The sequence below is a fragment of the Cetorhinus maximus genome, chromosome 11 (genome assembly GCF_964194155.1).
Source record: "Cetorhinus maximus chromosome 11, sCetMax3.hap1.1, whole genome shotgun sequence".
Taxonomy (NCBI): Eukaryota; Metazoa; Chordata; class Chondrichthyes; order Lamniformes; family Cetorhinidae; genus Cetorhinus; species Cetorhinus maximus.
In genome coordinates, this window is record NC_135889.1 from 58,364,364 (window position 1) to 58,386,006 (window position 21,643).

The window sequence follows — 21,643 nt, forward strand, 5'->3', positions numbered from 1 at the left end:
TCGTGTAACCTGGATTTAAATGTTGTTATTCTTTATGCTCCAAATTTCCAGAAGGCCGAGAATTTGTACAGTTTAAACTCAATTAGATCGTCAAACTCTGCAAGTTTCCAGATCTCCTATAGGAAACTGAGGAAAATTGGTTCGCTTGCACAATGATTTACCAATATTGTTCCAATAATGTACTAATCTGCAAACGATTAGTTACGAAGCTCTGTAGCATGCCTAAATAACAATTCGAGTCTACCAAACCTCTAACCCATGCATCAGGTGGATATTATGCGTTTTTAATTGACGGTAGTGTATAAATATTGAAACTTAATCAGAAATTCGGCATTGAGAATGTTACTGGAGAGAAACCACTGCAATAAGTCATTTGTAGAAAACATTGGGAGGCATGTTTCTTTATTTTTATTTTGTTCAATATAGGCCTTTAAAGGACCCAAGAAAAGTACAATTCCATAACAATTTATCACCCGTGTGTTTATTATTTTAATTTCTGGCACCGTTGTTTATCTATTTTGTTCTATGCACCGGATTCACGTGCAATTTCACGAAGCAACTCTGAATTATGAAGCCGAGGTCGCCGCAGCCTTGAAAACAACTCAGCGCCAACGATATAGGGCAGTCACAGGAAGTTAATAATACGATAACCTTCCCGTTCGTCTAATTCAAATCCACACAGACCACTATTACCTATTGTGGGACACGCATTGTTCGCGAAAAACAAATGTGATAGTCCGGATAGGTATGCATCCTTATCAGAATTTCGCACACTTTGAATTAATCAATTTTCCAGCTCCAACTTCACATCACATTTACAAAACATGAGTTGTACATACAAATGAAAAATTGCTTCGTCGCTCATTTTATTAGGACTCAATTTACATAGGTAGAGTGCATGCATAATATTTATATATTTAAGATTTAAACTCGAATGTTCCATTCTAATTACCTGCTGTACTTACATTCTCAAAATGCAGAATATCTGCTTGTTATTCGAATGGACAGTCATGTGGCAATTTTTTTTTTTAAATTGAGGAAACAAAACCATTACAAATGTCTCTGAAACTAATAAATGATGATGAGAAGACGCCGGCACGTTATTCACGGACAGCAAAGTACAGGCCACAACAAGTCAATTTTGTGCCTTGCGATAAATTTCCTGCTATAGCAAATGTTCACGAGGTATCCGTAGTTTGCATCTCAGTCCCTGTATGTTGCTGATGTTTAACTAAGCCAACACGCCATGGACTAGTGGCAGTGGCAATGTAAGGTTAGATTGCTGTTTTATATGACAGCACATCAAAGGAGCACCTATCCATTAAAACAATGGATATTCTTGATCTACATGCTTTCTGCAAGCAAGCTTATTTACCGTAAAAAGTTCAACTCACGACCTTGAAACTCACATTTGAACTTTACTTTGGCCTAAAAGAGTGAGAGTGTTTGTTCGCGCATGACGAGCCTTTTCTTTTTCATACGCCGGTTTTGAAACCAGATTTTTACTTGTTGGTCGCTCAGGTTCAGTCTATCGGACAACTCTTTTCTCTTCTGGCGATTGATAAACTCGTTGGCAAGAAATTCATTTTCAAGTTCAGCTATCTGCTGTTTTGTGTATGGCTTGCGTTTCCTCCTTGACCTCACTTGGGACGGACACCAGGGCAGACCTGCAAATCGAAATTGAGAAAAAAAGGCTGAAGCAATTGAAATATTTGGCCACCCTTTCCATTCCAGAATCATTTATATTTTCAGCACGCTTTGTTACTTCAGACAATAGCATTTTTTTTAACGTTGCAACATTCATATTGTTGCTCTTTTTAGAACTGGTGTCGAAACTTCGACAGAGCAATATACTATTTTCTACTTCGTGATACTTAGCCTTTATAAATTAGAAAAAAAAGCATCACTAGTAAATTATTATATTACCCGAGAAGATGGTCAAATGACACAAACATTTTTTTTTCCCAATTAGGCATTCAAGCGTCTTAATATTTTGCAGTCGCTGCATCAGAAATTCGCCAATTCTAAATTCCAACAAAGGAATCGCCCTGGAAAATTGGCTTCATAATAAAATGGCGACAAATTCAGTAAAGGTCCGATCTCCTCATCATTTAAATGTTAGTTAGAACTCAGATTGCAGCATTTTATGCTGTAATTTTAATGTAAAATTTAATTCAGTTTCAAACCATTTAAGCTATACCGCTGGCATGCTTTCGGTTTCATTGTTTTTATTATCACGTCCTAATCATTTTTGTAATTACAAGCATTATTTCCCTGCTGGTTCTGAATGCGATAAGCGCAAGATTTTCAGGATCGATGTTTGATGTTCAATCTATGAAATTCACGTTAAAGTGACAGGTAGCGCGTTTGGAAAGGAGGGATACTGCAGTTTTTTCAAATGATGAATGCTTTAATATTGCACTGATACTATACCATCGGAGGATCTGTTGCATACTGGAGTTACTGGTGACTGTAATGACATACTGAGGCTCACACTTTGCTTGATGCCATCATTTACAGTGGGAGAGTTGGAATTCAATTCAAAGCCTTGGTTATGTAATGACGAGCCATGCAGAGATGGTTCCACGTTTGGGTACTCGTACTTGGCAGGATTGATGTTGACTGAAGAGGGGATGCTGTTATCACTTGGATAAGACTGAGTGTGTCTGCATCTCTCCTCCAGTTTCCGGCTGCTGTCCTGGAAGTAGTATTTGTTAGGCTCTTCGCCGGCGGCTGCCTTGTCTGATCCATGCTTATTGATGCTGATGGAGACTGAGTTGCTGAGGTAGGACTGAGAGTAGCCGCTAAAGGCGCGGCTCTGCGGCGGCGATGCGCATGGACTCGAAGTCCACGGGAGCGAGCACACCTCCCTGCGGGTATAGGAGAGTGCTGGCGACAGAGTTGCCAGTTGAGTCCCATTCGGACGCAGGTTGGCGAAGTAGAAGGGCTCCGGACTGGTAAAATTTAACAGGGAGCCGACATAGCCTGAATTTAGCAGATTGTGCTCGCACATTTCCAAGGAACGCGATCAGATCCTCTCTGTCCCCTATTTAGCTTCCAGACAGAGATAAACGAAAGACGCTCGTTGATTGGCTGCTTGGTGGTCACAAGACAAACGGAAACAGCTTTTTTTCTGGAACCGCCTCCGTCCCACTACAACTCACATCTGAAATGTCGAAGTACACGTCCATGTGCACCTTCATCCCACTTAATGGCTGTTAGCCCGACGCAACTCGCTGAAGTCAACAGGATGCATATATAGTTCATAAAAAAATGTTCTAATGTAATAAATTGGACACAGCTTCAACAGATCTCCGAGCATTTCACATACTGTAAACGGATGAAACACTCTATTAATCCCACGTTTTTATTAATAAAGCTTCAAATATCTGAAATGTTCAAACGTTCCATTGATTCTATCAAATCAATTTCAATAATTCCTGAAAGCCTAATAGCTAAAATTGGTACGACGTATTATCCGATAATGCACTATTTTAACTGGTGATAATTCGTAACATATACTTATGTGGGATAAAAATATAACATGCTCATTAAGAATACCATAGAGGTTTTATATTTTAACCTATTCCATTTAGTTATTTATGATCGGATATCTCTGTTGGGTAATAACAATCGCTATGCGGAGGACATCTATGTTTAAATCAGGCATGCTTTTTGTGACCTTACTTTAATTCATTTTGGTAAACAAAAAAGGACGAATATGACGGTAAGCGGCGACAATGTTTCAAAACTCAACACGTGAACATTAGTGCAAATTATCTATGGAGTTTGGAAAATGTATTCTGTGCCTAACTAGTTAAGGGACCGTTTAAAAATCGAATAACCAACTAATGCACCAAATGTAGTGCGATCAGACCCTTTCGCCTTTTCGTACAACGTAAGCGTTCATAAAATTGAACAATGCCCCACATCAGCATAATAGAAACAAGGGCCTTATTCTAATTCTCGCCATTGAATTCAATTATTTAAGACATTTCTGATAAAAATTCCAGCAAGTTCATTATATTAAAGTCTGCTTGCATTATTAGGCGGTAACGAAAACGGGTCCAGTTCTTAGTGCTTCTACATTTGATTTGAATAATGTTGCGCAGTTCTATTGTGTTTAACATGTGCCGCTGCAAATGGAAATGTTGCGGTTAAATTCTGTTGTGAGTCTGTGTTTACAATACTCACATTTCAGTAACATTCGCTAGGCTGGTGGTAGCCTCCCTGAACATTTTACATTTCCTAAGAATGCTGTCCGTTAGGAGAGAACCACGAACCCTCATTTTATACTTAGAGAAAGAAAATGTTGAACCAAAACTGTGAAGTACATATCAACATTTGCAATGCTAGTATCAAAGCTAAAATAAACGCACCTCTCATTGATATCTGCTCCTCTTTAGGATTTCTAGAAACTTATTTTAAGCCGGATTTTCAGACCTATTCGCACGCACCAAATTTGTCAATGATTCAAACATTAACGAGGCTGTAACTAATTTAATATTTAACGTTAACAAAGATATTAAAATGTATCAATAGCAAATCAAATTGAATGAAGTATCAAACATAATGCGCCTACCTTATTGAACTATGCAACTAACTTTGAGGCTAAATATGACTTTTGATAATTAAAACTCACGCGCAGTCCCTAAGGTCACAACACGAGTTATTTCAACTGCAGAAATGTGATATTTTAAATGTTTTCATTTATACTGTTAATAATTCTTGGTCTATAAGTTAACAATTTACTCTGCCCTCGAATATATATATTTATCTATTTACAATTTGACACGAATTGACCCTTTCAGTTAAAATCATGTGCAGCAAAATCAAAGCAGATACCGCACCACATCCTCACCGGAAAGAAAAGCGACTGGTCGTCCTCTCTCCCTTTTATGATCTCACGATGCCCTAAAAATGCCGAACCAGTTTCTTTTGCAAGACTTTAAAATCCAGGCGTAATTGCGAGCAAGGGCGCTTTATCGAAGGTGGGTCCTCAACTAACGCTTTTTGCAAAAACTCGAAATAACTTCACAAAATGAAACTCCTCAGTTCAAGGTCAATGTCGAATGGGATCAAATCGCCATTTTTTTTTAAAGAAATGTTGCTAACTTCGTTTTAGTGCAAAATGTGCTTTCGAATGAAAAGTCACCCCAGTTAGTAAATTAGTGCCGCAACAGGAAAAATTGAGGCTTTCATTAGAACAATGAATGACATTGGGTGAAGAATCCACACTTTACAGCTACCATAACAAACGCTGCTTTATTGTTCGTGTTGTTTTCTTAAAGCTCTCATTCGATCACGTTCATTATTTCAATACAGTTCCTGAAATTCTATCGTAACTTATATAAGAATATACTGAAGAAAACTACAATCGAGCGATTTGTGTGTTGTATATTTCACAGAAACTAGTAGTAAACCTAATTCACCTACATTCTTTTGTTTACAATATGACACCAGTGCCGGGTTGTGCTTGGTTATCCGGATGTGAACACAAAATAGATTAACATGTAGAAAATACACTTGCTGTATAAATTCGTGAAAATACCCTAAATCTAATTGATGTACAATGTTAAACCCCAGATTATTAAGAAATTGAACACCGTCATTCGCAAACTTTACATAGTTTGAATTGAAATACTTACTTTAGCGCGCTTTTCTTGAAAAGTACGCAATGCTGCTGTCTAAGTCGCTAATGCAACCTTTCAATAAGATCTTGAAAGAAAAAATATTGGCCTAATTAGTACATCTGGCACTGGTTTGCGGCGTAAAGTACGAACGACCATCTTGTGGCCCGCGTTTCAGTAGTACCAACGATTATGTTGCTTCGTGTTTTACGGCAGATTGTCCAGTAGATGGCGAACTAGCTCTGCGATCAGGGTAGTCCTTATTATTCATGATGTTAAATAAAGTCAAGGTCAAAGACCATAACGGTAGTCAAGGTCAATGGTAAATAGAAATTTGACGTCAGATCGCTGAACATCCTTCCTAAAATGTATCTTAAAACCACGGAGATCCGACAAATTTAATGAAAGAAAGTCAGCCAGCATGCAAGCACATGTTAAATACGACAGAACACGAAGTTTTATTTAATTTTAAAATCCACGATGCTTTTCAATCTTCTTCTGAGGTTGGCGAAGAGGACTTATCCCAATGCACAGGAACATGGTTAGAAAGTGTTAGCAGATGCTAAATAAAGATGGCAGGGTCAGGAGCATTATCACCTACTAAGGTCATGCTCATATAAATGCCGGCAATCATACTTAGCTTAATTCTAAACTTCATCACTTAATATTTCTATTTTAAACAAGGGAACTGATTATGCTCTCACATGCTTACCCCTATAATAATTTCCCTTCAAAAGGCTACTTTCATTCTGTTATGAGTACGTTGCCCACATCATCATGTTGTGTTTTAATTACACGCCGTCGCCGACAGGGATGATTCAAACGGCGTTTAAAGAATTGTTCAGAGATTACAAGGTTGCCCACTAAATTTTAAGTTTAAGATTTTAAAAAAAGCAATAGCTCGATTGTTTAAACGTTTAATTGCATTTAATAATCAAAAATATGTTTTGTAGCACACATTTTATCGTGCCTCTCTTCGAAGTTGTTGGTTCTGATAACTAACTGGCACTTTGTGCCAAGCAGTTTATTTATCTATTTATCAGTGATTCTTTGCAGCCAACCGCACAAAATAATGGAATTTTTATGTGAAATGAGCACAACCCTACCTTGAATTAACCGGTACATGGAAAAGCCACATAACGGCAAGCAACCTGGCACTTTTTAATATCAGAAATTAGTGTTCCAGTGGTTCGACCATATTTAAAATTTACCTCACTGCATGACCCATTTTCTGCCTTCAATTTGGCCTACTCATAACCTGCTTTAAAACGCAACAGCCTGGAAACAACACAATGTTTCAAATAGTTTAATTTTAAATTTACAAAACACGCAGCAATTAAATACTGAGAAAAATATGTTAACATAAGATATCATTAAAATATTCTAAAATAATTTATTTCTACGCGCACATTTCCAGGTCGTTACAGTTTGTTAATACCGCAATCCCTACTTATTAATATGGTGTTTAGAAATTTGTATTCCCCCTCCACATCCCCTCCCAAACACCGTGGCACAAATGTGACTAATGTACATGTGCAAATTAGAGAAGCAATTCGTGTAAATACTGCTGAGCTTAATATAAAATATGACCATGTGACAAAACAAAAAAATGTTGAATCCATTTACAAGAAATATAAAACTTGAAGACAGTTAAAGTGTGATTTGTTTTAATATTTTACACGGCATAGATCAAAATAAGGAAACCATGCGAGTTCATATTTAACTCATCCTGGGCAAAGAAAATGATGGTCAAAATGAGCAAATGTTTGCGTTAAAAATGTACATAAAACATAGAAATAATGCCGAACTTCTCCACTATTTTACTCGTATAGTTATCATGATTACAATAATGAAGTAATTTAAGTATACAGCGCAACAAGTTACTAATGAGAAAACAGCTGTAAAAGTTTCAATGAAAGGCACCGCATTCAAAACGACCATGGGGCATTCAAATATATTAGCATTTGTTTTGAAAATAACAGTTTTAAATGAACAAAAGATTCAAAATGCAGAAACATAGATTTTCGTACTTGAACTCATAACTTTTAAGGACATTTTAAATTTGACAAGCATTTCACTTGAGACTGAATTTAAGTTTAATGTTTGCATTTACTGAGGACAACGTGTAACAATAGAACGTTCTGCAGTGAGTAAAAAGGTCCTTTCAGTATCTAGGCTAAATAATTTATTATGAAAATGATTGTAAATTCGCTGCCGATTAATATGATAATATCTTATGAGATTGTACCGCAGTTAATCTGTAACTATCTCATTTATATTTAATTTCTAACTGGCACTGATTTGAAATGGCATTTTAGCAATATACTTTCAATCATTTACAACAGAATGGATTTTGTTGCTAGTATATATGATTAGCATTTGAACCCACTCGCAATCTAGCCATTGTACCTCTTGCAAAGCATGACTGAAAACTTAAATGTTAAATAGAAATCGCTTTGCATCAACAAAGTTATAAATACGTTCCATTTGATGTCAACTTTTGTGTCTGAATGTGTTATCAGTTGTCGACGCCATTTTATCTGCATATTGCAAAACCTCCGGTAACTCAGCTGAACCCTCGAAAAATGTACTTAAAACTCAACGAAGCATTACTTTGCAGCAGTATTTGCAATGTCACTCGTGAAAATAATCCTGCACGGTAACACAATGCAAGTGCGTGAACGTGGAACTGTTCGCACTGTTAAGAATGCCTTATTTCTTTGAAGGTGATGAAGTCAGATCAAGATTTTTGGCAAAGTTTTGCACAAACATTTTGTGGAAATTGTCAGTTTAAGATTTTTTTTTGTAAATCCGAAGATGTGTCTTGAACGTCTCCCACATTCATTTAGTTTCCCTTTCTAAAAGGAAAACCATCACATGTAATTTACAATGAGCCAATACCCTGGGCACTGATCCCTGCCGCATCAAGGTATATTTTCTTTGACTTTGGAAACCACTTTCTTCTCCTTGACTCTTCTGTTCTGAAACCAAATGGTAACTTGTCTTTCGGTAAGGTTGGTGGCTGTTGATATCCTTCGCCTTTTTTCCTTGGTTATGAATTTGTTTGTGGCGTATTCTCGCTCCAGTTCTTTAAGCTGGGTTTTCGTATAAGGAACCCTTTTTTTCCTCCCTCGCCTGTAAATGTTTATATCAGTCTGATTGTGCATCACATCTCCTGAGAGGGGAAAATGCAAATGATAAGAACATAGACGTCAAGCAGCAACACTTCAAAGAATGTTAAATATAAAATAGAATATTGGCATCCCACATTTTTGGCTTTTAAAAAACATACGTTTAGTCATTCAAATGAGACTTTTAGGCATATAGTCAATCCCACATCTCACGCATTAATTCAGATTCACGATTGCTCTGTGTTTCCAGGTCTTATTCATTTGAAATATAGTCAATTAAAAAAAACTAGAGAATTCCTAACAATATTGCACCAAACCAACGTGGATTTATTTTATTTCCGTAACATTTTAAATAATTGTGACGTTTATTTTTCAGTGAAAATTATCCCTTAATACCTGAAAGAGGAGATTTCCAAAAATGTGGAGTCTGTGTCTGTTCTTTCGGACAATACACTTGACCGTTCCAGCCATTAGCAAATGACCAAGGCTGATAGCCCTCCATGGAAATTAAGGCTTCATGCCTTGGCTCTCCGTGACCGCTTATTGTGGGGACTACTGGAACGTCCAAATAGCCAGAGACCCGTTGGTATGGATTGGGGTAGCTCTGATAAAATGCAAATTCTTTTGCCCGGGATGACACCTCGTCAGTGGGAACAGGGGTGTTCGTCAAACCCGAAACGTCCATGTATTTGTCCACTGGGTAGCCGGCTAGAGATGCATGCGCACCAGATTTCAGTCCAGTTTGCTGAATGCCAACATTTCGACAACTGTAATAGCTGCTTCCAAAATGATAGCCGTAGCTGATCGCTGGGTTTGGAGGGCTTGTCGGAGCTGGGCATGGGCTACATTGCTTAGCAGATTCAGAAATGACAGAATGCGTTCGATCTCCGACGGAGTAAGCGGGACCCGAAGATAACGAGTTGTGATGAGCTCCAAATGCAGAGGCAGACAGAAAATTCCTGCATTGATTTGAAGGGACGTTCCCTCCCAGTCCTTCCATCTCCGAGTTAGTTGTGTTGTTTCTGTTGTGCAGGTACCTGATTGTATCAGTCCTCCAAGGGGCTGAAAGAAAAGAAGCTGTCATATCACGACCCACTGCAAACTAAGTACTGCTTTATAAAAGCAGTCTCGGGAGTGAGAAGAGGTGCTTATTTTCACTGATTAGAGTGTGCACCGAGCGAGTGAAACCTGATAGGTCGATTCTGACCACGTGATACGCAGCAACTGGAGCTGGCTTCAGCAGTCATTGCAATCCTCCTCTCCCGATGTTAAAACAATTTCATTTTTCCTAAATTAATCCATTGTAATTGACCATAGGGGCTGTCGTGCATTGGAAATAGAAAACACGATGGTGTTTTTCCAAGGCAGTACTCTTACGATTTCTTTCACTGAGATTTATTATAGATGGCTTGCATAATGTACAGTTTGGTAGGATCAGTAAATCATACGTACAGCATACATGAGATATTCTTTGAGTCAATTTTCTTTTCTGCATTGCTCCCCGTTTCAAGTACCGCTTTGGATATCTTTTGCAAAATACCCATTTCAAACGGGCACGGAATCATATAATTAAAAAGAGCTGAACAGCGGTGACATTGTTTGCATTTTCGGATATTGTAACGAAGACTCTCGGCTATAGCCTGTTTAGCATCCACATGAGTCGTTCAGGACAGTATATATATATATATGCTCTAGATATAAAACGACGCTATCTGCATGATTCTGCATACAAATGTGGAATAGGTTGTAAAGATCATTCATTTTTTTCTAATCAACTCACAAGGCACTCGCACATATTCATTTCCCTCAAATTTTATATATGCTCAATTTTCAAAAGCTTGAGAAGAAATTAATCGGATCTATATTTACTTTTCGCTCAGATACTCGATCTGCAAAAAATTAAGGGCTATTTTATTTAGCTGATGTGCTCCGGGGATGTGGAGATTGTCGATATCTGATACTTCATTTTGATTTGTATGCGATATTCTATATTTTATATTATTTCATTGTCCTTTCAGCACATCATTTTCGCATCTTAGTTAGTACTTTACATCAAATACGCTAAATTATTCCAAATTGTCAACTATCCGATCGCTATTTGCCTGGGGCAGAGTTTGCGGTTACTTGTGTCAAACATATAAATATATGATATCGGGGCATGCCGCGTTCTCAAAGCTTAGGAAACGCCGTATTTTTTTTTCTGCAGGCCATGTTCTGGTTATCTGAAATTTGAAAATGGAGTTTGTGGGTAAGTTCCAGTATAATTCGAGTGTGTGATTGAATTGACTCCATTGCTATCAAGGGCCGTGGGATATAAACATAAATATTCAGTAACATAACTCTGTTATTGGAAATAGGGCATATTTTGATGACTACAATCTATTTTAATGATAAGATAAGTCGTGGAAAAGCATTGATATTTTGCACTCCCGACACATGAATTCGCAAAGTTGGCAAAATAACGTTTTGTGACACAAGTTAAACGATACTTTGCAACTTATCTTAGAATAAGCGGCTCATAATATGCGCTACAAATATTGCAGTATATTTTGTGATTCATTAAAACAAAGAAATCCCATCCTGGGAAGGTATTTAGTTGCAAATTATATGCTGCACTTAGCTATGAAATCAGTAGTCTCAGTCACATTTTACAAATGTTAAATGGATAATGGAAAGATCTTGGATACTGTGGCTTGGTTTTCAGTAAGGAATATTATGGAAAACTGAGGGTTCATCTTACTCTTCCACTGCACATATTTTCACATCTTCCTCAAGGTTGCAGAGTCGGTGCGTAAGTAAATTCGTTGACGAGGCTGACATTCAAACTTATCAGAATGTTTCGACAAACAGCAACTGAAAAACTCCAAACAATTAGTTAACGAGATTCTGTGCACGAGCAAAATAAGTATTATGGGGATATTTCAAAGAAAGCGCTTCCAATCTTGTCTTAATTTCCCCCCACCCCCTATATCAAAGGGAGGAGTGGAAACTGCAATATGTACCCTTATTTCACAGAGACAAAGCAGATTCTACCTAGAAGCATCCATGATTTGGATAAATTAATGATTGCATTAAATTACATCCATCCATTCCTGCGAATCGTCTGCTTTATTTTCTTTAAAACAAAACCTGCACTGGCTCATTGCGCTTCGTTTATATTTGGTGAATTAGTTCCAACAGCCTTTTAAATAAATAACAGGAAGGAAAAGGGTTTCAAAACAGCAAATTCAATGCTTATCCTTCCTATTCGAGTATCTGATCTGACTAAGGACGGCGCGTTTATTTAAGAACATGCGAATGGTATCTTCCGTCAGAAAATCAAACACCAAAGGAGCTGCTCCTACTTTCAGTGAGAGGAAAAAGAAACGTGCTAGCGACACATTTCGGATGGCTACTTTTATTTAGAATTCCGGGAAGACGCAGGGTCTAAAGTATGCCGCTGTCTCAAGTTGGTCGCATCAATGGTATGCAGACAAAGGGGTTCTTTCCGGAAGTAGATGAAGTCCAAGGTCAAGGTGGAGAGAGAGGGAGGGACGGAGGGGGAAAGAAAGATGGTAAACACTGGTTTGAAGCAACTCAACAGCTCCATTGGATCTATGTGAACGCTTCAAAGATTGAAGTTAGCTGTGAATTACAACATAGCTTTGCAAAGTTGTGTGCTATTGCTAAATTGTGTCAGGTCATTCTTCAGCGTCAGAAATACCTGTGGTACCATATAAAGTTAAGCACTAATTTACATATAATAGTGTGCGTTAGATTTCTGATTCATACTACTTGAAAAATAAAATATCATTTTCACTAGAAAATTGAATAAGATTCAAGAAGAGGACAACGTCGAAGGCCCAATGCCGATTTTCGCGGGCAGCTAGGGATGGACAATAAATATGACCTTGCCGGCTTCGCAAAACAAAGACAGGGACCCCATTGATGTAAATATAAGATTTAACAATCCGCATGTTATTTGTAAATGTTGTTTTTTGAATGCTGATCCTGTTCAATATTATTTATATGTTATACGCTGATATCATTTAGTTAACAGAGTTGAAGCTTAAGGCCACTTCCATTAAAAAGGCAAGGTTTTATTTGAATGTTGTTTTGTTTCACAGCAATTTCCCCCAGTCTCAGCGAAGTTCAACGTCAACTTCCCACTGTCGCTTTGTAAATCCTGTGGACAACCGTCACTGGGAAACATTCCTCCAATATATAACATTTCTTTTATTCTGCTTTAATTATTACAATTGATCTTCCTTCCCTTGTTGGTGTCTATTTGCTTGATGGATTCAAACTGGCATTTTGGTTATTGAAAATAACATTTATCGTTTAAAAATATTCATAGGATATTATTCCGAATGATCCTTGACTCATCAAGAGATTCCTAACTCTAAAGCAGCAATAGAAATTCCGATTTAAATTCAAACCGATTACAAGGATAATCCTTTTTATGCCTTGCCAATTTTTTATAATCGCCAACTTTCGCTACAAAGTATGAATAATAATTTTCTTTTGCACAACTCGTTACACATTTTTAAAATTATAACAAGAAGCTTTTCTAAATCGTAACCACTATTGGGTTATTTTCACCCTGAACTTGTGGAGTAGCGGACCACTCAGGTCGCGTAACATAGTACGTGCAAAGCAGCTCGTTGAAACTTGAGCTGTAAGCATGGTAGCATTAGTATTCCTAATGCGGAAATATCGACTTAAAGAGATTTTCTCCAAAATTAGTTAACGACAATAGATATGTTTACACCAGTTGATAAAAGATATTTCCAGCTAACAATATTTATTAAAGTGAGACTGAATATGTTACAGGTCATATGAGTCCCGTTTGAAAGCACATTATCGTAAACATGTCGTTTTAGTCAGACGTAATGACCGATATTAATACATGAATGAAACCAGATTACACGCCACAAAATGCTCGCTATATGTTTTGTCCAACTGGAAACAAAGCATTATCAGTCCCTCACTGTCCAGGTACCATAATACTTACCATATGTATTTGAAAATAAACCCTAGGCAGTTGCTAAAACTAGATCGAAATTTACTTGTGATATTTCAGATATACAGTAAAATTACTCTTACACGTAAAATGCACCTATATAAAATGGACTTAATCTCTCATCAGTAATCAGGGTAACGAAATATATTTTTAATCTGACATTGCTAGCAACCAATTAATTACTTGATGTTGTGAATGTCTCCTCCCTCACCTTTCGCGCGTATGCTCCAGTTGGACCTACAAAAATAGCTTATTGCGTAGCACGCCGCATAACAACACTCTGCTCTGATCCTACAGTCCCAAGTATCTCCCTAGCGAACTCATTACAAATATCCCAACGGTTTCATCTATCTTAAGAGAATGTAACAATATTTATAAATAAAACATTCGCTTCATTCAAAAGCAGCTGTTAAATGTCCTTGGAATAGTAAAACGTCCCTATGAGCAATAAACATAACTGAATAGGCCATATTGTCTGCTGGGCTGAGGACTGAGAGTATACACAAAGCAACAAGTCATGTTAAACTTCATCATGTAAAATTATTGCATTTTGAAAGAAAGTGTTAGCTGCAGATGCCAGTTCTTCGATAAGGGCACCATAGAATCTATCTGGGCACTGATAGTGGATGCTCGTTTTCTTATGGACTATATATTCCATTTAAAATGAATTTATCTGTACTGGCGCAAAGCAACACCAGCAAGACAGTAAATCTAACAATGAACGGGAAAGGTTTGCTGATAAGGTGTGTGGAATTCAAATGTAAAATGCATACCTCTACTAGAGTGGCGTGTTGAGCAAATATGCTTCCACAATGCATTCAAAGGATTTTCAGAATTTTGTCAAGCAAAAAACAAGAAGTACCGTCTGGAGGGTGATGTAAAAAAAAGTGTTCAAGAGATTGTCACCCCAGTGTCCAATTCTACTCGATAGTGTTATGGCAAATAAATAAATTCCACTGCTTGGTTTGTAAAATGAATTATCGCGTATTTCAATTGCTTGCACAGAATGCCATTCTCGTGTCCCATAAGAGCATAAGACACAGGAGCAGAAATTAGGCCATTCGGCCCATCGAATCTGCTCCGCCATTCAATCATGGCTGATAAGTTTCTCAACCCCATTCCCCCGCCTTCTCCCCATAACCTTTGATCCCCTTACCAATCAAGAACCTATCTATCTCCGTCTTAAATACACTCAATGACCTGGCCTCCACAGCCTTCTGTGGCAATTAATTCCATAGATTCACCACTTTCTGGCTAAAGAAGTTTCTCCTCATCTCTGTTCTAAAAGGCCTTCCCTTTACTCTGAGGCTGTGCCCTCGGGCCCTAGTCTCTCCTACTGATGGAAACATCTTCCCCACGTCCACTCTATCCAGGCCTTTCAGTATTCTGTAAGTTTCAATCAGATCCCCCCTCATCCTTCTAAACTCCATCGAGTATAGACCCAGAGTCCTCAAACGTTCCTCATATGTTAAGCCTTTCATTCCTGGGATCATTCTCGTGAACCTCCTCTGGACCCTCTCCAGGGCCAGCACATCCTTCCTGAGATATGGGGCCCAGAATTGCTCACAATATTCTAAATGTGGTCTGACCAGAGCCTTATAAAGCCTCAGCAGCACATGCCTGCTTTTATATTCTAGTCCTCTCGAAATAAATGCCAACATTGCATTTGCCTTCCTAACTACCGACTCAACCTGCAAGTTAACCTTAAGAGAATCCTGGACTAGGACTCCCAAGTCCCTTTGCACTCCAGATTTCTGAATTCTCTCCCCATTTAGAAAATAGTCTATGCCTCTATTCTTCCTACCAAAGTGCATGACCTCACACTTCCCCACATTGTATACCGTCTGCCACTTCTTTGCCCATTCTCCCAACCTGTCCAAATCCTTCTGCAGCCTCCCCACCTCCTCAATACTACCTGTCCCTCCACCTATCTTTGTATCATCTGCAAACTTAGCCAGGATGCCCTCAGTTCCTTCATCTAGATCATTAATGTATAAAGTGAAAAGTTGTGGTCCCAACACTGACCCCTGCGGAACTCCACTAGTCACCGGCCGCCATCCTAAGAAGGACCCCCTTATCGCAACTCTCTGCCTCCTGCCAGACAGCCAATCTTCTATCCATGCTAGTACCTTGCCTCTAACACCATGGGCTCTTATCTTACTAAGCAGCCTCCTGTGTGGCACCTTGTCAAAGGCCTTCTGGAAGTCCAAGTAGATAACATCCATTGGCTCTCCTTTGTCTAACCTACTCATTACCTCCTCAAAGAATTCTAACAGATTTGTCAGGCATGACCTCCCCTTGATGAAACCATGCTGACTTTGCCCGATTTTACCATGCACTTCCAAGTATTCTGAAACCTCATCCTTAATAATGGATTTTAGAAAATCTTACCAACGACCGAGTTCAGGCTAATCGGTCTGTAATTTCCCGTCTTTTGCCTCACTCCCTTCTTAAACAGGGGGGTTACATTAGCGATTTTCCAGTCCTCTGGGACCCTCCCTGACTCCAGTGATTCCTGCAAGATCACCACTAATGCCTCCACTATCTCTTCAGCTATCTCCTTCAGAACTCTGCGGTGTAATCCATCTGGTCCAGGTGATTTATCCACCTTCAGACCTGCTGAAACTGCCATTTCACCACGATCTGCAATGTTGGTGAATAAAGTTTGGCACAAATGTAAGCATTTAAAAGTCTGTCGCCATTGTTGAGCATCAACAGTCGAGAACAAGTGAAACGCTATTAAAGGGCATGTGGATAAAATGAACAGGGGTGGAGACCTAGTTAAGACTTCGCTTTAAAGTGACAATTTTAAAAATTCCTATCTCCTCATTTACAATGAAAACAAAAAATGTAAACTTGTCACGCCGTGATGATCATTCCCCACCAATGGTGGCGCTGGTTGCGGAGCGGGCAGGAGGCTCTAATTCCAAGGTGGCAAGCTTGCATCGGCGGTTTCTATGATAAAGGCGGACATAGGGATCTATAATGGGAAATTTGACAGGAACTGAGCATAGATATAAGATTTTGAATCTACACCCTTTAAATGTTATTTTTCCAATATCAGCCTATAAGGGTAGCTCTACAGCAAGTATGGTGTCTAATCGATTATCATGCTGATTATATTCCATAGGTTTCCGAAGCCTTAACGATTTCTGTTTCAATAGTGACCCTACATACGATTATAATGAGGTAAACTTTAAACAAGAAAGCCATGGCACTATTCGAGCAGAGCAAGTCGTTCTCCTGCTGCCCTGGCCATCGTTCAACCAACACCACCCACCACATGTAGATTAGCTGATCATTCATTCGTTTGCTGCTTGTAGGACAAATTAGCTATTGTTCTCCTACATAAAAATCATTGCATTTCAAACTGAATTCAATGTCCGTGAAGAGGTTTTTTGGAAGTGACGAAACACTATATAAATGCAAGCTTTTAAAATCAAATGTAATATTTACCAGTGTTTTTTTACATTCAGTTATGCACGTAAAAACGGTAACACCTGAGAAACATTCATTTGACGGACTCTAATTGTATAACTAATTACAGCAATTTCCCTTTAATTACTACGATGGTTGCTATACTTTGGGCCTATATAACAGATATCAGAATGTGGTGGTTGAAATTCAAACCAGACTTTTGTCCTTCTTGCGAGTTCAGAAATTTTGATAAGGCAATCGCTCAGTATGCGTTTCGTCCTTCCAGCTTCCCTAATCATTGGGAATCCCTATTCAGGCACGTGACGACAACGTGCTTTTATCCCCTTTATCGGGGGAATTTGTTGGACTGCTAGTGATGGCATGTTTATTTTTTGCCACCTGTGACTTTTGCTTTTGGTTGTTTATATTGACCGTGGACCAAAGACGGGAATTCGATTTGTGCTTTCAAGTTCGAGAAACGCACCTTTGATGCCCTTTGCAACGAAACAATGCGGTCACTACAGTTGTAACTAGGCGCCGATAGGCCCGGAGTCAACGGGAAGTCAATTTCTTTCCTCCTTAACACTTCACCCCAAGCCCTCGAGCTGATTCTAACTCTGAAGCGACAATAAATATATTGCCATTTCAACAGGCAAATGCATTGGAAGGACATAGGGATCTATATATAGGGAGCATTGGGAACAAATCAGATATAAGCAGGTATTACACTCAGGAAAGTTCCTCAGATCTCAATATATTGCACTTGAACAGTATGGGGCGGTTCGGCTGACCAATATTCCAGTTGCCTCTACAATAAAACAATGCGTTCTGTTCCATTATAGCTTCTTGTAGTATTTCACGAAGGGGTGGGAGTCACTTCATTCTTCTGAGCTAAATAATCCACAACAAAGTCACAGTATTGCGTTCCAGTGATCCTCGTAATGAAAGATCTGTTCAAATGTTCCATTTCTTTTAGAAAAGTGATGTGAGCTTATGGACAAATCAACAGGGAACTGTATAACTTTTGAACTGTGTAACTTTCAAAACTGCATACAAGAAGAGAATAGCAAATACGCAATCAGCCATTGAGGAAATGGTCTAGATGAATAGAAATCCGTTGTATTTCATAATCTAAATATTGTCATAAATGCTATTTTGTTGCTGCTTTACATCGACGCAGCATTGTCTCCAACTAACATATGTTGGCCTATTCCCAGCTATGCGTTTTAACTAATAACTGCAAATCAATAAGTTTTTGGATATAAAAGTAAGAACAATGTTGGAAAAGCAGACCTGAATTCAGTGTTACGGAAGGCGGGGCTTCGCAAAGTTGAGAAATTTATTCAAATATAACGCGTAATTATTTTGTACGATCAAAGGCATTCCAAATCATTCCAAATTTGAACAACTTTATTTATCATCCATGAAACAATTTCCTCTGCAATCTATACTATTGTTATAATCTTTAAACATTAAAATTAACGTTTAGAAAATCATTTATGTACCTAAGTATAATTAGCCATATCTAATGAATGATAGACAAGTAGTCATCATTTTAGTAACTCAAGCCGACATTTCCTATAAGAGCTAAATTTGGCTCATAGTATAAATATTTCTTGTTCGCCACCTTTAGTGGAATTTATAGCGTTTATAGCGTTTAGCACAAAGCATTAGATTTCACGCTAATGTTAGATAAAGTTTTTTGCACTCGTGCAGCTATAAAAGAGAAACATTGAAAGCAAAAAAACGCCTAATAATCTATGTGGATGTATATTTGAAGAGAGGTGAGTTTTCCATTACGTATTAGAAAACGCGTTTTTGTAACTTTCATCTTCCCTTGAGGACAGGTATTATATTTCACAGTCCGGGGCAGTCTGGCTTTACCGATTGTTGTATACGGTGAAGTTTTTTCTCTTTCTGTCGCTGGTTTTGGAACCATATTTTCACCTGAAAAACAGACAGGTAATTTTTTTAAAATAGGGGTGGCTAATAATAAACTGTTTAGTGCTCCGTGGGAAAAACTGCGTCCACCTGTTGACCATTAAGAGGCACAATGTTGCCAGACAGGCATTTCACCCTTTGTTCTGTAGAAACCGGAAGGAGGTTATCTTACCTGCCTTTCTGTTAACCCTAACTTGAACGAAATGTTTAAGCGGACTTCAGGAGTGAGGAATCGATTGTTTTCAAAAGCCATTTCCAGTTCAGCGATTTGCTGTTTGCTGTAAGGGATTCGTTTTTTCCTTTGCCTGTGTGTCGGGTTTTGAGACGCTGACCACTGCGATGTAAACCCCAAAGCTGGAGGAACACACATATCCATCAATATGTTGAATTACCACGAACACAATAACTGACATTCACAGCAACGTGTGTTTTCAACCTACTTCATGTATACATAAACCCCAAGCGAACTAGACATCCAGTAGTTTCGTTCACCATCGCTTATTTTAATTGATGTTAGTTAATTTACCCTCAAATAATCAACATTGTTCATTGACGAGAATTAACATCAAACGTATTCGTAATTATTTACAAATTTGGGTCCCCATTCCCACTTATTTGAATGCATAATTCACTTTTTTCCAAAGTAAATAATTTTCATCATTGGATATACTTTTGTTGCATGTGTATATCTTATGTACGAAGCGCATATTCTGATTTCACCTCTGAAATGTTTCCTTGAAAAATAAAGATGAAGCAAATTGAATTAAAATGGGCTAACAATCATCGAGCGCTTCCTTTGTATACTCCTCGTGTTGAATGCACGTCCTAAGAATCATGACCGTCATTAGGGAGAGGTAACTATTTTAGCTCTCCTAAAATTTAACGGACATATTTTTTTCGAAGATGACATTTAAAAATAAAATGCGCATTTATCCACAGTCAGTGCAAAATACCCACAGTAGACAATGAAGTACAAATCACCTGGGCGTTGCTAAAATGCACGGAAATACAAACCTTGCCCTTTGAACATACATTATCTTAACCTATTTAATACTGAAAGACAGGTATAGAGCATATGAGAATGTATTGTCAAACTGACCTAAATGCCTTGGGACACCGGCCATTGCAGTGTTGAATGCTCCTTCTGAAAACGGTGCTCCGCAGTACTGAGAATGGCTAAAAGCAGGCATGCTCTGATTGCTGGGGTCTGTGTGGGTCTGGACAGGTGCAGCCCGGGGATATTCTAAAGGCCAATGTTGATAAATTGGGGAGTTTGTAGGGTATTCACCTCTGGTGCACAGGTTGTGCCGGTAGCTAGTAAACGAAGATATATGACAGTCATTTCGAAGCTGGTTTGTAAGGAATTGCCCTGCCTCAGGTGACACAGCAACTATCTCCTGATCTGAGCTTCCTAGCGATCCACAAGTCGAATTGTCTTCGGAGTACAAACCGTGGCACTTTCCACTCGAAGTCGTTTTCAAAGGCGTCGGAGCCAGAGCAGAAGAAATTCCAAAGTTAGTGGAAAGTGCAGGTACCATTTCCATAGGCCGCACTTCATCTTGCAGTATTCCTGTTTTATCGCTAGATGTCTCTAACGTCAGTTTGTACTGCAGGGAAGTCGAATCCATCCGAAAACTGCACTAAATGATTGCGTTCAGTCCAGTCACTTGCAAATATAATCTCCTTGATATTTTTCTGTCGTTACTTGCCAGCGTAAATTTCTCTTTGTTCCCTATGTTGAGAATGATATGCGTGATAGGCACTGAGCAAATACTTTAACTTCCACCTCCCAGAAATGGGACTAAGCTATCCATTAAGCGCACAAACTACACCCTGGTCCAAACTACCTGATCCTTTTATTGCCTTAACTCTACTACAGTCGGTAAATAAAACAGTGTGGACTCTTTGCAAATTAAACTTTGTGAGCAAACGTCAAGGACAGGGTTGCTTTACAGAATGACACATGTGTGCCGCAGTTCTTGTACTGTTGACTCAAGGTCAATGTTGAGTTTTGTGATCATTTTGTGTCAGCTTATTCTTTCGGTTTTTCTTTGTCCGACTTTCTCTCGATGATCTCGGGTTTGATTGCAGGGCACCTAGGCTTGTAAACGCGTATTTTTTTTCTCTGAACTCAAGCAGTAGAATAGAACAATCATTTAGTAGAACCGTGAGCTGTAATCTGAAGTAAACCTCTTTCGTGACATTGCAACTTGCGTCAGACAAAAAGCATTTAAGGACATTTTATTGCCTGCTATAACCCTTAACGCTCTAGAATTACACCTCGAGGTACCTGCATTAGACGATCGAACAAATATTTAGTCTATTGTCGTAAACCTTCTTTGAGTCAGTTAAAGCGACCTGCCGCTGTGCACAGAACGTGGAGCAATCTACTTATCATTTTTAACTAGCTTTGTTGACTTATTAAAACTTTCCCTTCACACAGTGCTAAAGATAATTAAAATGTAAATGACGGAGATCATGGATTTTGATATCATGCAACCCATTTTCCAAGCGAATGTTCT

General features: G+C 38.5%; 3 protein-coding genes and 1 long non-coding RNA gene across 6 annotated transcripts; 1 reads left to right on the forward strand and 3 right to left on the reverse strand.

The window, feature by feature from the left end:
* Positions 1 to 393: 393 nt before the first annotated feature.
* Positions 394 to 5,810, reverse strand: LOC144686278 (homeobox protein Hox-D12). Of its 2 annotated transcripts, XM_078551364.1 has the most exons (3): positions 5,649 to 5,810; positions 2,434 to 3,330; positions 394 to 1,667 (listed from the first exon to the last, which is right to left on the reverse strand). In XM_078551364.1, the coding sequence occupies exons 2-3, from the start codon at positions 3,011 to 3,013 to the stop codon at positions 1,429 to 1,431; spliced, it is 819 nt and encodes a 272-aa protein (XP_078407490.1). In that variant the 5' UTR covers positions 3,014 to 3,330; positions 5,649 to 5,810; the 3' UTR covers positions 394 to 1,428. The 2 variants fall into 2 exon arrangements, with proteins under 2 accessions (XP_078407490.1, XP_078407491.1); XM_078551365.1 differs by lacking the exon at positions 5,649 to 5,810 and having other exon boundaries at positions 2,434 to 3,389.
* Positions 4,860 to 13,011, forward strand: LOC144686279 (uncharacterized). Its single transcript, XR_013577888.1, has 3 exons — positions 4,860 to 4,991; positions 12,564 to 12,690; positions 12,868 to 13,011. It is a non-coding gene; the product is annotated as an uncharacterized LOC144686279 (long non-coding RNA).
* LOC144686277 (homeobox protein Hox-D13) lies at positions 8,555 to 9,916 on the reverse strand. 2 transcript variants are annotated; one of them, XM_078551362.1, is made up of 2 exons: positions 9,158 to 9,916; positions 8,555 to 8,805 (listed from the first exon to the last, which is right to left on the reverse strand). In XM_078551362.1, the coding sequence occupies exons 1-2, from the start codon at positions 9,843 to 9,845 to the stop codon at positions 8,555 to 8,557; spliced, it is 939 nt and encodes a 312-aa protein (XP_078407488.1). In that variant the 5' UTR covers positions 9,846 to 9,916. The 2 variants fall into 2 exon arrangements, 1 of the variants encoding a protein (XP_078407488.1); XR_013577887.1 differs by having other exon boundaries at positions 8,789 to 8,805; positions 9,799 to 9,881.
* Positions 13,012 to 19,037: 6,026 nt separating the features above from the next.
* Positions 19,038 to 20,749, reverse strand: LOC144686280 (uncharacterized). Its single transcript, XM_078551366.1, has 3 exons — positions 20,221 to 20,749; positions 19,294 to 19,475; positions 19,038 to 19,127 (listed from the first exon to the last, which is right to left on the reverse strand). The coding sequence occupies exons 1-3, from the start codon at positions 20,747 to 20,749 to the stop codon at positions 19,038 to 19,040; spliced, it is 801 nt and encodes a 266-aa protein (XP_078407492.1).
* Positions 20,750 to 21,643: the final 894 nt, after the last annotated feature.

Excerpts from the sequence above, each read along its gene's own strand:
- LOC144686278 (XM_078551364.1), bottom strand. The coding sequence starts at position 3,013 with ATGTGCGAGCACAATCTGCTAAATTCAGGCTATGTCGGCTCCCTGTTA. Across the intron at positions 1,668-2,433 it reads ATGCAACAGATCCTCCGATG|GTCTGCCCTGGTGTCCGTCC; the intron begins GTATAGTATCAG and ends TTCGATTTGCAG.
- LOC144686277 (XM_078551362.1), bottom strand. The coding sequence starts at position 9,845 with ATGACAGCTTCTTTTCTTTCAGCCCCTTGGAGGACTGATACAATCAGG. Across the intron at positions 8,806-9,157 it reads TTGGAAATCTCCTCTTTCAG|GAGATGTGATGCACAATCAG; the intron begins GTATTAAGGGAT and ends TTCCCCTCTCAG.
- LOC144686280 (XM_078551366.1), bottom strand. The coding sequence starts at position 20,749 with ATGGATTCGACTTCCCTGCAGTACAAACTGACGTTAGAGACATCTAGC. Across the intron at positions 19,476-20,220 it reads CGGTGTCCCAAGGCATTTAG|CTTTGGGGTTTACATCGCAG; the intron begins GTCAGTTTGACA and ends GTGTTCCTCCAG. Across the intron at positions 19,128-19,293 it reads TAGGGTTAACAGAAAGGCAG|GTGAAAATATGGTTCCAAAA; the intron begins GTAAGATAACCT and ends TCTGTTTTTCAG.